At 39.6% G+C, this 14,053-nt stretch overlaps 1 protein-coding gene across 9 annotated transcripts in view; it reads left to right on the plus strand.

The window, feature by feature from the left end:
• TANC2 (tetratricopeptide repeat, ankyrin repeat and coiled-coil containing 2) overlaps nucleotides 1–14,053 on the plus strand; it is a 364,118-nt gene that overhangs the window by 315,879 nt on the left and 34,186 nt on the right. For all 9 annotated transcript variants that reach the window (XM_075562035.1, XM_075562037.1, XM_075562040.1 and 6 more), the window contains 3 exons: nucleotides 2,789–2,911; nucleotides 4,314–4,550; nucleotides 12,121–12,306. In XM_075562035.1, the coding sequence (XP_075418150.1) occupies nucleotides 2,789–2,911; nucleotides 4,314–4,550; nucleotides 12,121–12,306 (546 nt within the window). The remainder of the gene's footprint in view (nucleotides 1–2,788; nucleotides 2,912–4,313; nucleotides 4,551–12,120; nucleotides 12,307–14,053) is intronic.

The raw sequence follows: 14,053 nt of genomic DNA on the forward strand, positions 1-14,053 counted from the left end.
AAGCTGAAACCCTAATGGAGAGTCAGAGCTAAATTTCCTGGTCTTCTAGGACCTAAGTAGTGTGAGCTCAAGAACTTAAAATGCATAGACTCCAACTGTGACCAAATCATACTTGAAATTCTGCTGGGAAAAAACTGAAATTATTAAACCTCATATATCAGAAAAATAATCTTAAATATTTAGTGATGTGTTTCCTCTAGTTTCAACATTTGTATTTGAATTGATTAGCATAATGAGTTTGTGATTTATGTCCTTGTCCTTGGAGCCCTTGCATGGTACAATTAAGTCCTCTACTAACCAATGCATCCTCCTTCAAACCCACTCCTTCGAACCCACCCCTTAAAGAAAGTCTTTGCAGTCTACTTCTAAACAGTCAAATCCATGACACTCAGTGCTAGTGTACAGCACATAGGGCTGCCATGAATTGGAATTGACTTAATAACAATTGGTAACTTGATCTTGTTACTAGCATACATTCAAAGGGAATCTAAAATGATAATGAAGATGTGCTTGTCAGTCTTTCTTACTGTTTTCATTGGTGTACCAAGGTCTTGGTGCCTCAGTATGACATTGCTCAGCTCCTCAAGGCCAGAGAGAATATGAATAATATCAAAATTAAGTAGCCATTTTCAAATAATGGAGGAAATGAAAGTAGGAATAATCTCTTTGGGGTATGAGATGCTAAAGTTAGGTTCCGTTTCAGCAACCCAGCACTGCGTTGTTTCTGGAACTTTAAGGTCTGCTCTGTCAGGATTCAGCCCTGGCTATTTGGTCCTCTTTATAATTAGAGTAGAAGAATGAGTCCAAGTAATTGTCCTTATCCTTCCTTGTTTAGTCTGGTTGTGGGATTGGATGTTGTATAGACATAGGTGCCCACTTTGATAAAGCCATGCCAAATGGCACAAAATTTGAGAGCATCTATGTCTATAAACATAGCCTACAGATGTGTTTGCACAAATCTTGTAAAGAGATGTATGAGGATGATTATTGAAACAGTTGGAGAACCCTAAAACCAACACTAATTCTAACTATAACCATAAGTCGAAACTTAACCCTAACCATCACCCTTTGTCTAAACCTAATCCTAACCCTAAACTTAAACCTAACTTCAGTCTAACCCTAACCATAAAAAATAAATAAGTAAACAAACAGTTGGAATAGTGAAGAGTAAAAAAGAAAAATAGAACTACCTAAAACCCCATCCCTATGCATGAGTCAGAACTACCTTGCTGGACACTGAATTGGTAGGTAGGTAGGTAGGTAAGGAGCCAGCTTAAATAAATGTTGATAATTTTTAATACCAAGATTTAAATAGATAAAAGTCATTAGCTATCTTTGAACTACTCTACTCAACCCTAGATTGATTTTCAACTATAGGAACCAGGGCTAGGAAAGGGTCTGCTTTGAATGGTTCTTGGACATAAAATTTTTCATCTGGAAGTTTAATCTTTTAATTTTTATTATATAAAAATATCCTCACAGCAAAAAAGGAAAAGTAAGCTAGTTTAAAAAAAATTACAAAATGTTCATATATCCAGCATTTTTCTTCTTTCAGCCTTTCTTCTAGTTTAAGAGTACCTCTGTCTACATGAAGTGTTTTCTTAGAGAACCCAAGCATGTTACAGAAAGACTGTGACCTAAATGACTTGAGATTTTATTAGAAGATTTGTGACTCATAACTTATGAGTAGTATTCCTCCTTTGTAGATGCCTGTCACCTAGCATCAAAATAAATACATTTTGCTGATGTAGTAGTCTAGACTGCAACAACTTGTGCTTGAAGAACAAAACAAGCTGAAATAGTGTGTTTTTTAAAAGAATACCTTCAGAGATCTAGTTATTACATTCCAAACTCCATTGTTACAGATATCCCTGTCCTCAGGATTAGAAAATCCTTAATTCATTTGACCCCAAAATTGACAGATTTTTGCCAGAGAATTGTTTGTACAAAAAAACATTTTTTTGTATGAAAATTTAAAGAACACATTATTCCAGCCTTCTTTAGAAGCTCGTGTGAAAGGGGCAAAAATGAGTACATGCTTTGTCCATGTCAGCTTTCTAGGAGAAACTCTGTTGTCCAGGCCCTTGTTTTTCATGTTCAGATAAATACATTTGATGACTCAGGGGAATGTATCTGTCCGGGTGAGGCATAGCAAACCTGCAACATCTCAACGACTTAATGCCACAAAGATTTATTTCCTATCCACGTTGCAATGAGGTGCATATTTTTAGAACAATTCCTCAGAGTCACTTGAAATCTCAAGGAGCTCAGAACTCTCCTTTGGGTCCTAGAAGGAGTAAAAACAAATGTAGAGAAATGCACAGGAGTGTTAGGAATCTAGCCTGGGCGTGACACACTACTTCTGACTGCATTTTATTAGCCAGAATTTAGCCACAGGGCCCACCTGTATAGAAGGCTAGGAAATGTCATTTTCCCAAAAACCTGGAAGAAAACAAAATGAAGATTAAGGATCACATTACATTTTCTCTACTACCATGTATATTTTAGTAACTTGTTTAAGGCTAAAGGAGAAGGTACACAAAATCAAATTATATCCAATACTCAATAGATTTATTGATAAAGATTGTTAAAATGAAGCCATTTATATCAACTTTTTCCTACAAGACTAGTCTTTGTCCTTATCGGTGAATGTGCTTTGCTGGGAATAAACATTTTAAGTAGGAAATTACGTTCATTAATACCAAAATCCTGAAGACCACCAACTTAGCAACTGGTTGTACATTTTAACTGGACGAGGAATTTCATTCTTTCTATACTTCTTTTGCAGGGTTTAAGTAAAAAAGTTGGTGTTTCATCCTCCATCCTCCAAGGTCTATGGATCTCCTATAGCACAGAAGGTCTTTCCATGGCGTTGGCATCTTTACGAAATCTCTACACTCCCAATATAAAGGTAAATGTTTGTACTCTCAATATAAAAAGTAAATACGTTCCAAGTGGGTTAATGTATTACCTGTATAAAATGAAATTTGAAGGACATTTAAGTGACTATTTGATTAATCTTTGCTAACCTTAGACTGTCTCTTACTAATTATAGTTCAATATATTTTGAAGTATTACATTTTTATTCTGTGAATTCAAGACCAAAATCTTGGCTGAGGAGAGATGTTATTTGGACCAATGACTATAATCCTAATGTTTTCTTATCATGGAATGTGATAATCTGTTAAATCTCTAAATAATCCCCTGTAATTGTGAGAGGGGGTTGTGAAGAACCAAAGCAATTATCCTTCTACCTTCCACAAATTGCCTCTGAATTACAGGATCAGACCATACTAGCTCCAGGAATTAAATTGATCTCAGGTAGCTTCTGTTTTGCTGGGAGCTTTTCTGACCAAGAGTTTGCTTTATAGAGACTACATATTATTTGGATCCTTCAGTATGGATTAAACCTCACAGTAAAGAAAATCAGAGTCCTCACAACTGGACCAGTAAACAGCATCATTATAAAATGAGAGTAAATGAATTTGTTAAGGATTTCATTTTGCTTGAATCCACAATCAATTCTCAAGGAAGTAGCAGTCAAGAAACCAGAGGACATATTTCATTGAGCAGATCTGCTGTACAAGACCACTTTAAAGTATTAAAGAGCAAACATTGAGGACTAAGGTACAAATGACCTAATCTGGGACATTGTTAATCATCTTATCTACATTTGAAAACGGAATGAAGAAGGAAGAATTGCTGCATTTGAATTATGGTGTTGGCAGAGAATATTGAAAGCACCATGTACCGCCACAAGAACAAACATCCGCCTTGGAATACAGACAGCCAGAATGCTCCTTAAAACTGAGGATGGCGAGATTTTATCTCACATACTGTGGACATGTTATCAAGAAATAACCTGTCCCTGGAAAAGGACATTATGCTTGCTAAGGCACAGGAGTACAGCAGAGAGGAAGAACCTCAAGGACAGGGCTTGGTGCAGTGGCTACAACATAACAACAACAACAATTGTGAAGGTGGTATAAGACCAGGCACTGTCTTAGTCTATGTACACAGAGTAGCTGTGAGTTAGGGTCCACTCAATGGCTCCTATCAACAACTAACATTCCAGGTCTACAGTGTATGTGGTTTTGCTCTAGTTACTGAGCGGTTTACATAAATGAGTAATTTGACATCTCTTTCCAAGGCAAGTTTTTTTTTGGGGGGGAGGGGGATGAAGATTATAAAATAAAGTAGTTACTCCAGGCTACCAAGGACTGTTGTGTAGGATTTCATATAATAAAAAATGACTAAAATAATATGACTAATGCTTGAATTATTCTCCTTTCTGTTTATTTTCTTCTGGCTAGGTCAGCCGATTGCTGATTTTAGGAGGTGCCAACATTAATTACCGGACTGAGGTTTTAAATAATGCTCCGATTCTATGTGTCCAGTCTCATCTTGGTTACACAGAAATGGTGGCCCTCCTGCTGGAGTTCGGGGCCAATGTGGATGCTTCTTCAGAAAGTGGCCTGACTCCTCTGGGGTATGCTGCAGCAGCTGGATGCCTGAATATCGTGGTGCTGCTCTGCAAGAAAAGGGCCAAGGTAACAGCCCCCCAGCCTTGCTGCCTTTTTCCTTCTCCCTCTTTCCTTTCTTCTTGAAGTAGAATCTTTCTTTCCACCCCTGTTACCTCATGAGACTAAGGAGGGAACAAATCAAGGGAGTAGGAGCACTGGTTCTCCATGCATCCCACTTGCAGCGCTGCCATACCAGCCTGCACTGCCACTGAGCACACCCAGGAAACTGCACCTACTGAGCCAAGGAATTCTCTGCTGGCCTGAAAGCAAACCCTCTCGTAACCAAGAGGGAAGAGAAGCCGGGGAGCTAAGTGTCTGTAATGGGAGCTCTGAACCAGATGGTGTCTGCGGACTCTAAGAAGACAAGCTGCCCACGGAGATTAAAACAGAGGCCAGACCCCCTCATCTTGTCTTATGAAGAGCCCACCCTAGAGATGTGCAGAAAGATAGCTCTCCCTTGTTATACTCATTCTGACCAAAGGTGCATTTAGAAGTGTTTCCATTTCAGTTCTCTGAAAAATGTTTGCTAAACGGATGGTTTGCTCTAGGGCACCTCAAGAATCACTAATTCATAAGACTTAATTTCATAATATTGGTGAAAAGAAAAATGCTTGACTCACAAATGTAGGCCTCTGAAGAAAATTCTGGCCTCATTATATTTTTTCCTAAATTTTAATAATTTTCTTTTTGGGAATATACACAGCAAAATGCACATCAACTCTGTTTCTACGTGCACACTTTGGTGACTGATTACATTCTTCAAGTTACGCAACTATCCTCCCCCTCATGTTCTGAGCTCTTCCTCCTGCTTTTACATAAGCTCACCTCCTCCTAAGGTTCCTGTCTAACCTTTTAAGTGGCTTCATAATAGTTTGTTTCCATCTTGAAAATAATGAATTTTTGTGGTTTCAGAATGAAATAGAAGTATTATTTAAGACCTTAAAAGAATACTTTTACAGAACATTTCTACTCCAGACTCTATAAATCCCCAGCCACCCTCCTACATTATAAAACTTGAGGACATTCCAACATGCCTCGATCTCAAAACTTTATTAATCCTTCCCTACACTCTACTTCCACCTCGGAAAAGGAAGTGTTTGCCTTCCTTTCCCCAACTCTCCTTTCCCGCCTTTACTCTTCATCTCAGCACTTTGCTGATATTCTGTCACGTCCTTTCTCTTTTCCTTTACTTCACACTCTCTTTTGTCAGTTGCTACAAGTCTTTGAATGTCTACCCTAACCTAAGAAAGAAACTTTCCTATCACCTGCTAACTAGAAAGTCCCATTCTATCCCTTCCATGCCCACCAAACCTATGGTAAGAGAGCACTTACTGAAAAATACCAGAGCCTCAATGGTGAACACCAATGTGTGGAAGCACGGTGGGAGCTCAAACCCACCTGAAGAGTGCCCGGCCTGATTAAGCTGCTGCCAGAGCCGCAGGCAAGGGTCTCGACCCGCTTTGCTGTCAGATCAATCATGATTGTTCTGGGTTGAACTTGATATGTGGTCAGTTGACCTGCCTCTTTACCCAACCTGAAATTCTTCCAGGTGCAAGTATTTCTTGCTTGTTCCATGACAAAAATCTCTTCCCTGGCCTATTCACAGTGGTCTTTTCTTTCTTACTTACTTACTTACTATTTGTATCTGTATCTCTATATTATTATTTTGTCCTTACCACTTAATTTTGTTTGTTTCTTATTGTCTCTGCTGGGTTTTTCCAGTGGGTGAAGCACAGAGGAGTAGAGGCATGGAGATAAGAACTGCTGCAGGGGTTTCACGGGGAAGGAGGGGGGAGGAATGGGAGACAGGGAGGATAAGGGGAGGTGGGCAGATAATGTATGTGGGAGGAGAGAAGGAACACTCACTACAGCACACCTCATTTAAAAAGTGATGTAACCATGGCGGGGAGGGGAGAGAAACCGTTCTAAAATTGACTGGGGCAATAATTGTACAACTCTTCTTGATGTGGTTGAACTATTGAATTGTGTGGTCCGTGGATTAAGTGACAATAAAATTATTTTTTTAAAACTAAAACACAGTTTAGCTTAAAAAAAATGTGAGAGAGCACCTATCCCTTCATTTCTGTTGCTACTGCCACCACCTCCTGATGATTTCAAGATATTTGAGCACTAAATGGCTTTTCAAATTCTAACAGTATCAAATTTATTACATATTATCCCATTTTTTAACTTTTCATTTTGAAATAATATTAGACTTTCAAAACTGTTATAAAAGTACTACAAAAAAGGGCTCAAATAGAAAGTAAATATTTATAGAATGATGATGGCAACATACATACAAATATGCTTACTACAATTGATATACGGATTATTTAAAGAGCTGTAAGAGCCCCTATTAAGATGATCTTTAACAAAAGGCGCATTCACAAGGGGGGAAAAGTACTACAGAGTTGCTTTGTGTTTTTCTTTCAGCTTCCTCTAATATTAGTAATTTGTGTAACCATAATCCATTTCTCAAAGTCAGGACATTAAAACTGATATAATACAATTAACTTTCTCATTTCACATTTTTCCACTCATTCTACTATTGCCCTTTTTCTAGTCCAGAATTCAATCCAATAACACATTGCACTTCGTTGTTATGTCTATTAGTTCCTCCAAGCTGTGACAGCTCTTTGCTCTTTTACAATCTCAATGCTTATAAAGAATGCAAATCAATAATTTTGCAAAATGTGCCTCAATTTTAGTTGGTTCAATATTTTTCATGATTAGATTAAGTTTAGATATTTCTGGCAAGAACGTCACAAAAGTGCTGCTGTGCCCTAATTACAGTCCACTGGGAAGCACCTAGTGTCTACAGGGCTTGATGTAAAACCCACTGCCATCGAGGTGATTCTAACTTACAGCACCCCTGTGGGGCTATGATCTGCATGGTCAGCAGTTTGAAACCACCAGCAGTTTATTAGGGAAAAGACTAGCTTTCTACGCCCATAAACAGTTACCGTCTCAGAAACACACAGGAGTCGCTATGAGTCAGCATTACCTTGATTACAGTGAGTTTTGGTTTTTGGTGTAGGACAGAGTAGAACTATTCCCTAACGTTATAAACTAAACTCACCGCCATCAAGTCTATTCTGACATAGGGCTTCTGAGGCTGTAAAAGGCGGAGCCCTGGTGACATTCCTTGAGCTGTGCTCTGGAAGGTCAGCAGTTTGAAACCCCCAGCTGCTCTAGGAGAAAGAGGGAGCTTGGCTTTCTACTCTCTCTTGTAAACCCATAACCCACAGAAGCGGTTCTGTCCTGCCCTACAGGGTCCCTATGAGCCAGCATCGACTCAGTGGCAATGAGTGAGTGAGGCTGTAGATCTTTGGGAGAACGGACAGCCTCATCTCCCTGGGAAGGTTTGAACTGCTGACCTTGCAGTTAGCAGTCTAACACTTACCCTTAATTCTGATTCCTTGTTTAAGGTGTTTGCGAATTTCTCAACTAGAAAGTTACTCTTGTCTTTTGCTATTAAGTCATATCATTTGGGAAGATGCTTTGAGAACAGGCAGAGATATCTTTGTCTGCTATTTTAGGATCCATCCATTATTTTTTAATCATTTTATTGGGGCTCGTACAATTCTTACCACAATCCATACATACATCCATTGTGTTAAGAACATATGTACATTTGTTGTCATCATCATTCTCAAAACATTTGCCTTCTACTTGAGCCCTTAATATCTGCTGCTCATTTTCCCCCTCCCTCTCTACTCCCCCTACTTCATGAACCCTTCATCATTCATAAATTATTATTATTTTGTTATATGTTACTCTTCCCCCAGGGAAGAGGCTATATGTAGATTCTTGTAATCAGTTCCCCCTTTCTACCCCACATTCTCTCCACCCTCCAGGCATCACCACTCTCACCACTGGTCCTGAAGGAGTTATCTGTCCTGGATTCCCTGTGTTTCCAGTTGCTGTCTGTACCTATGTACATCCTCTGGTCTAGCCAGATTTGTAAGGCAGAATTGGGATCATGATAGTGGGGGGCGGGTGGAGAGAAACATTAAAGAACTAGAGGAAAGTTATATGTTTCATCATTGCTACCCTGCACCCTGACTGGCTTATCTCCTCCCCACAACCCTTCAGTAAGGGGGTGTCCAGTTGGATACCCATGGGCTTTGAGTCTCCACTCTGCACTCACCCACATTTACAATGATATGTTTGTTTGTTCCTTGATGCTTGAAACCTGATCCCTTCAACAGCTCGTGGTCAGACAGGCTGGTGTGTTTCTTCCATGTGGACTTTGTTGCTTCTGAGCTAGATGGCTTCTTGTTTATCTTCAAGCCTTTAAGACCCCAGGTGCTATATCTTTTGATAGCCGGCCACCATTAGCTTTCTTCACCACATTTGCTTATGCACACGTTTGTCTTCAGTGATCATATCAGGAAGGACCCACTGATATGATTTTTAGCTCTTTGATGTCTCATAACCGGTCCCTTCTACACCTCATGGTCAGACAGGCTGGTGTGCTTTTTCCATGTGGGCTTTGATGCTTCTCAGCTAGATGGCCGCTTGTTTATCTTCAAGCCTTTAAGAACCCAGACGCTGTATCTTTTGATAGCTGGACACCATCAGCTTTCTTCACCACATTTGCTATGCACACATTTTTCTTCAGCAATCGTGTCAGGAAGGTGTGCATCCTGGAATGCCAAATTAATAGAACAACGTGTTCTTGCATTGAGTGCTTAAGTGGAGGCCCAATGTCCATCTGCTGCCTTAATACTAAACCTATACATATATGCATAAAGGGGCAGTTCTACCCTGCTGTATCTACAGGGTTGCCATGAGTCAGAGTTGACTCAATGGCAATGGGCTTGGCTTGTTTTATCACATCGCAATGATAATTACATTATAGAATAGGATTCGTCACATTTTTGTGTGTTTTCCACTTGCAAATCCTCCTTTGTCAAGTGCCTGCTCATGACTTTGCCACTGAAAAATTAGTTATCTTGTCTTACTGGTTTCTAATACTTTTAACATTACATTTAAGTTCTTTGATATAAGAATACAAAGAAATGTGAAATATATATATATATGCATAAAAATATGTTTCTGTTTCCCCACACTCTTATATAAATATATTTACATATGTACAGTCAAGTCTTTAGACCTCTATAAATACCCTTTGTCACCTAGTTCTTTCCTCTATTTCCTTTTACTTTCCTCTTGTCCCACTATCATGCTCAGCCTTCATTTGGGTTTCAGTAATTTCTCTCGGTTACCTTGCCCCTGCTGAATCCCTTCCAGGATTCTCACATCCTCCTTGCTACTGATTTTGGATCACTTACTGCTCCCCTGTCTCTGGGTTGGTCAGCACCACCTCCTTGCCCCCTCCTCCCACTCTCCTGTGTCCCCCCAGAACCATTGGTCCTGTGGTTTCTTCTTCAGACTATTCATCCAGCCTGTCTTATCTAGATAGATCTGTAGAGATAATAACACGCACCAAAAATCAAGTCATAGCAAGATAAACGATGAGTGAGAACACAGCGATGACAACAAAAAAGGAAACCAATTACCCAAAGAAGAATAAATTAATTAAAAGAAAAAATTTTAAAAAGAAAGAAAAACCTGTAAATAGATCAAGGTCTGATTTTTGATCTCTAGGCGTGTCCTCAGTCAGGTCCAATGGGGTGCCATGCTTTGGCCCCAGAGTCTGTCCTTTGTACTCCCTGGGGGGCTCCCTGCTCTGCTCCCATGGTTGCTCTGCCACATACTTTTAATGGTTGCCTTGGTGTCACAGGGTCAGTCTGGACCAGTCCTGACCCTGAGTCTCTAGTGTTGTCCCCTTTAGGGCCCTGGGCCATCAAGGGACGGTGTGTCTCATAGTGGGATTAGCCATATTGTCCACTCTGTCCATTGGCTGTTCAGAGTGGGGATATCGTCCTCCAGACCTGATGGGCCAGGATGTGTTCCACTCTCTCTTCCTCTCCCTTCATTTGCTCCCATTTGCTCTGGTCAGACTTGCCCCTCTTCCCTAGCTGCAGCTTCAGTGCCGTCCTCTCAAGTAAATTCTGGGGTGAGGGGCCCATCAATGATTCTTGCCTGCAACAATGATTGCTATGAGGTTTACCTAATACTTTCTTTTTCCATCATTCCTTCAACATCTATTAATGGAGTATGTCAGGAATAGTTTTCCATACTCCCCATTTATCTTTAAATTATTTCTGTCACTGAGATTCATGGGTGTTTCTTTTTCCCCATGGGCTATAACCCATTACTGTGATTGTTTACTTTATCACATTCCTCCATTGTGAGTGCCTTCAAATTGGCTCCTAGGGCTTTTCAACTTCCACCCATTGTTTTTTGAGCACTATCTTAATGTCTGCCAACACAAAAATGTTCCAGGGTTGTCTTTTACTGTTACTACTGTCCCAGCCCTGGAATCAACTATTTCTCTAAGAATTTGTGGTACCTTGTATTCATTTTCTTAGTTTTTAGAAGCACAATTCTGAACTAGAAAACCATCCATGTCTTCCCCCATTACCTTGATTAAAATTGAGACCATTTAGCCTATTATTCAAAAGCACCCATGCTCTGGTTCCAAAAGAAATCCACTGAACTGTATATTCCAAACTTCATCTACCCTAACCTTACAAAAACTAGAATAAATCCATCACTTCCTATTTCAGCCACTTGGATTTCCCTCTGAATCTGTTCCAGATTCTAGCTTTGAGTTTTTTTTCCTCTGAAATTTCTTTGCATGTTTCACTCTCTTCCTACCATTAACCTTATAGTTCTTTATGTGGATAGGCTATTGTCATATTTTCCTCTTTTTCCCTACTTTATTGGAAAGTTCTTAAGAGTAGAATCTATGTCTGAAGATCTCACCTACCTTTTATCCTAAATGGTAGTTTATACAGGGTAAGCATTCCGTTAACATTTACCATATGGGTGGCTGAGTGGAACTAAAGACAGTGAGGGGCCCAGGAACATGCTAACTACCATATGACAGATCACTCACTTATCTGTGGATCCGTGGCACTAGAGACCTTCTGGTCGTGATCACAGTCTTCTTTCAGCCTAACCTTGTAATCAACACTGAAATTCTAAAAACTGCTGATATTGGAGCTTCCTATCATTAAGCTCCAATACCTCTAGCCAGTTGGGGCAGATCTTTGAGAGTTCCCATTAGAATACCAAAAGTTGGCGGTCATGATTCATGATATGAGATATTTTGCTTCTTTTGAAAACCAAAAAATTGGAGCTTCAAAATGTTTTTCTTCCTTCTCATGGTTCAGAGATGCTTTCTGGTGCCAGCAAAGCTATGGCATTTCTCAAGTATTGGTCTGGAAAGCACTATTTGAGGACAAAGCTGGAGCTGGGGTCTTGTTTTTGTTTTTCTTTCAATGTATAAGCAAAAGCCTACCCTTAAGGCCAGGCTCCATCTCTCTCCCGTGGGGACTCTAACAATGTTGTAGTGTGGTGGTTATGTAGCCAGAGTAGGAAAGAGTCTTCTAATTGCCTTCAGACGTTGGTTTGGAGAGTGAGAAGGGTGGTAGGTTAGTAATCTGGCAAGTGGGCTGTGTAACTAGACTAGCTTTAGGACCACACGTTTTTGATCACACAGGTTTCTCTGTCCCCTTATTAGGTGGATCACTTGGATAAGAATGGACAGTGTGCTTTGGTCCATGCTGCGCTCCGAGGTCATCTGGAGGTTGTCAAGTTTTTGATTCAATGTGATTGGACAATGGCTGGCCAACAGCAAGGAGTATTTAAGAAGAGTCAAGCTATCCAACAGGCCCTCATTGCAGCAGCCAGCATGGGTTATACAGAGGTAAGAAAGTGGGTGATAAGGTTTAGGGGTTTTCTTTTGTGTTTTATGTTGTTTTATCAAACCAAATTAATATGAATTGGCTTTTTGATCGCTGTTCTAAAGAAGAGAGATCGAACTTCATAAACTACCTGACAGTGCAAAGGCTTGGCCCTAGAATTATGTGCATAGGACATGAGAATTGGAAACGACTTTGGAAAATATGTAATCCAGTTGCTCTCCTTATTCCCACTCACCTGAAATATAATGGCACTCATGTGACATGGTGGTTAAAGCAGGACAAATTGGCAGTTCAAATTGGCAGCCACTTCACAGGAGAAAGAGATGCCATTCTGCTGCCATACAGATTTATAGCTTTAGAAATACTATAGAGTCTTACTTTGCCCTTCAGGGTCATGGTGAGTCAGAATCTTCTCACAGTGGCTTTGGTTTTTTAAGAGATGGTGACAGCAGAGCTCAGAAATTAATGGCTGGTTTGTGATCACCTAACTGACTGGCAGTGTAGAGTGTGGGATGAGCACAGCACCTGGAATCTCAGAGAAACCACGTTTGAGAACCAGCTCCACTACTTACTACTTCTAGACTTTTGGCAAATCACCTGATTTCTTAGAGGTTTTGATGCCCTTCAGTAAAATAAGACTAATAAATTTTTGGTATAGATTTTTATGAAAAGTATTTTAGAAACTATAAAACAATATAAATGGTATTTTAACTAAATTTTCCTATATAACAGCAGAATACATAGAATTGGTATTGTGGTAAAAATGGGCGGGAGGAGATGAATGTGTATACTTAAGTTTACTATTAAGTAAACGTATTTAGGTTTAATGTAAATTTTACTGGTATAAGGGATTTAATGCAGAATTTACAAATAATAGAATATATAATCTTCCTAATTAGATGCTCTTGTAGATTTTTGTGAAATTACTATCCAAAGCCAACCTATGATTGCGACTCAAGCATGCATTAGCAAAGGGAATTATGCCCCACTGTGCTCTTTGCCCAAATAATTTGTCATTGTCTGATCTGCTAAACTATTTCCCCCTTCACACAAGTTATAGCCATTAAACTGAAAGCTCTTTCAGCTTTAGTCTTGAATCAGACCCTGGTTTATAAGGTATGCCAGCTTCCATTGGGAGGGGATACACAGTAGTATACTGCTGTATAGTATTTTCACCCCATAAACCTAGGAAACAGGTAATCTCAATAGTATAATCTAGTTAAATAATGAGGACATGATGAGATATGAGTATTTTATACTTGTTTTAAAAGATCATTTATTTAATTGTTATTTAATTTTTAGTAATGGCTGTGTTTTACAACTCTCCTTTAATGTTGCTGAAAATTTAACAACCAGCTCTCAAAGACATGGACAAGCTGGTTCATGGCCAGTACTCCACTGCCTGGGCATCTGCCATGTCAATTGAGGGAATCTTAAGTGAAATGGAAATTGTTCGTAGCTGTGGGAGAGATTTTAAATTTTCTGTGCACTCAAATTCCAAGAGAGAGAGCTGTCACTTTCCTTTGTTGTTAGCAGCGACTCTCCCTTACCATTCCCAAAACAGTTCTTGTACTTCTGAGAAAGAGAAAGAAGGTCATCACTCTGCTCTGAAGAATTCCAGAAAATTCTGTTTCCTCCACATTTATCTTCTGTGGTTTTTATATTCAGGGGATGCAAAATTGTGTTGTTACCCTAAATATGAGGAATGTGTACTTATGCAGAACCACATGCTATAGAGTTGACCTTTGT

Source organism: Tenrec ecaudatus, chromosome 10, assembly GCF_050624435.1.
Source record: "Tenrec ecaudatus isolate mTenEca1 chromosome 10, mTenEca1.hap1, whole genome shotgun sequence".
Taxonomy (NCBI): domain Eukaryota; kingdom Metazoa; phylum Chordata; class Mammalia; order Afrosoricida; family Tenrecidae; genus Tenrec; species Tenrec ecaudatus.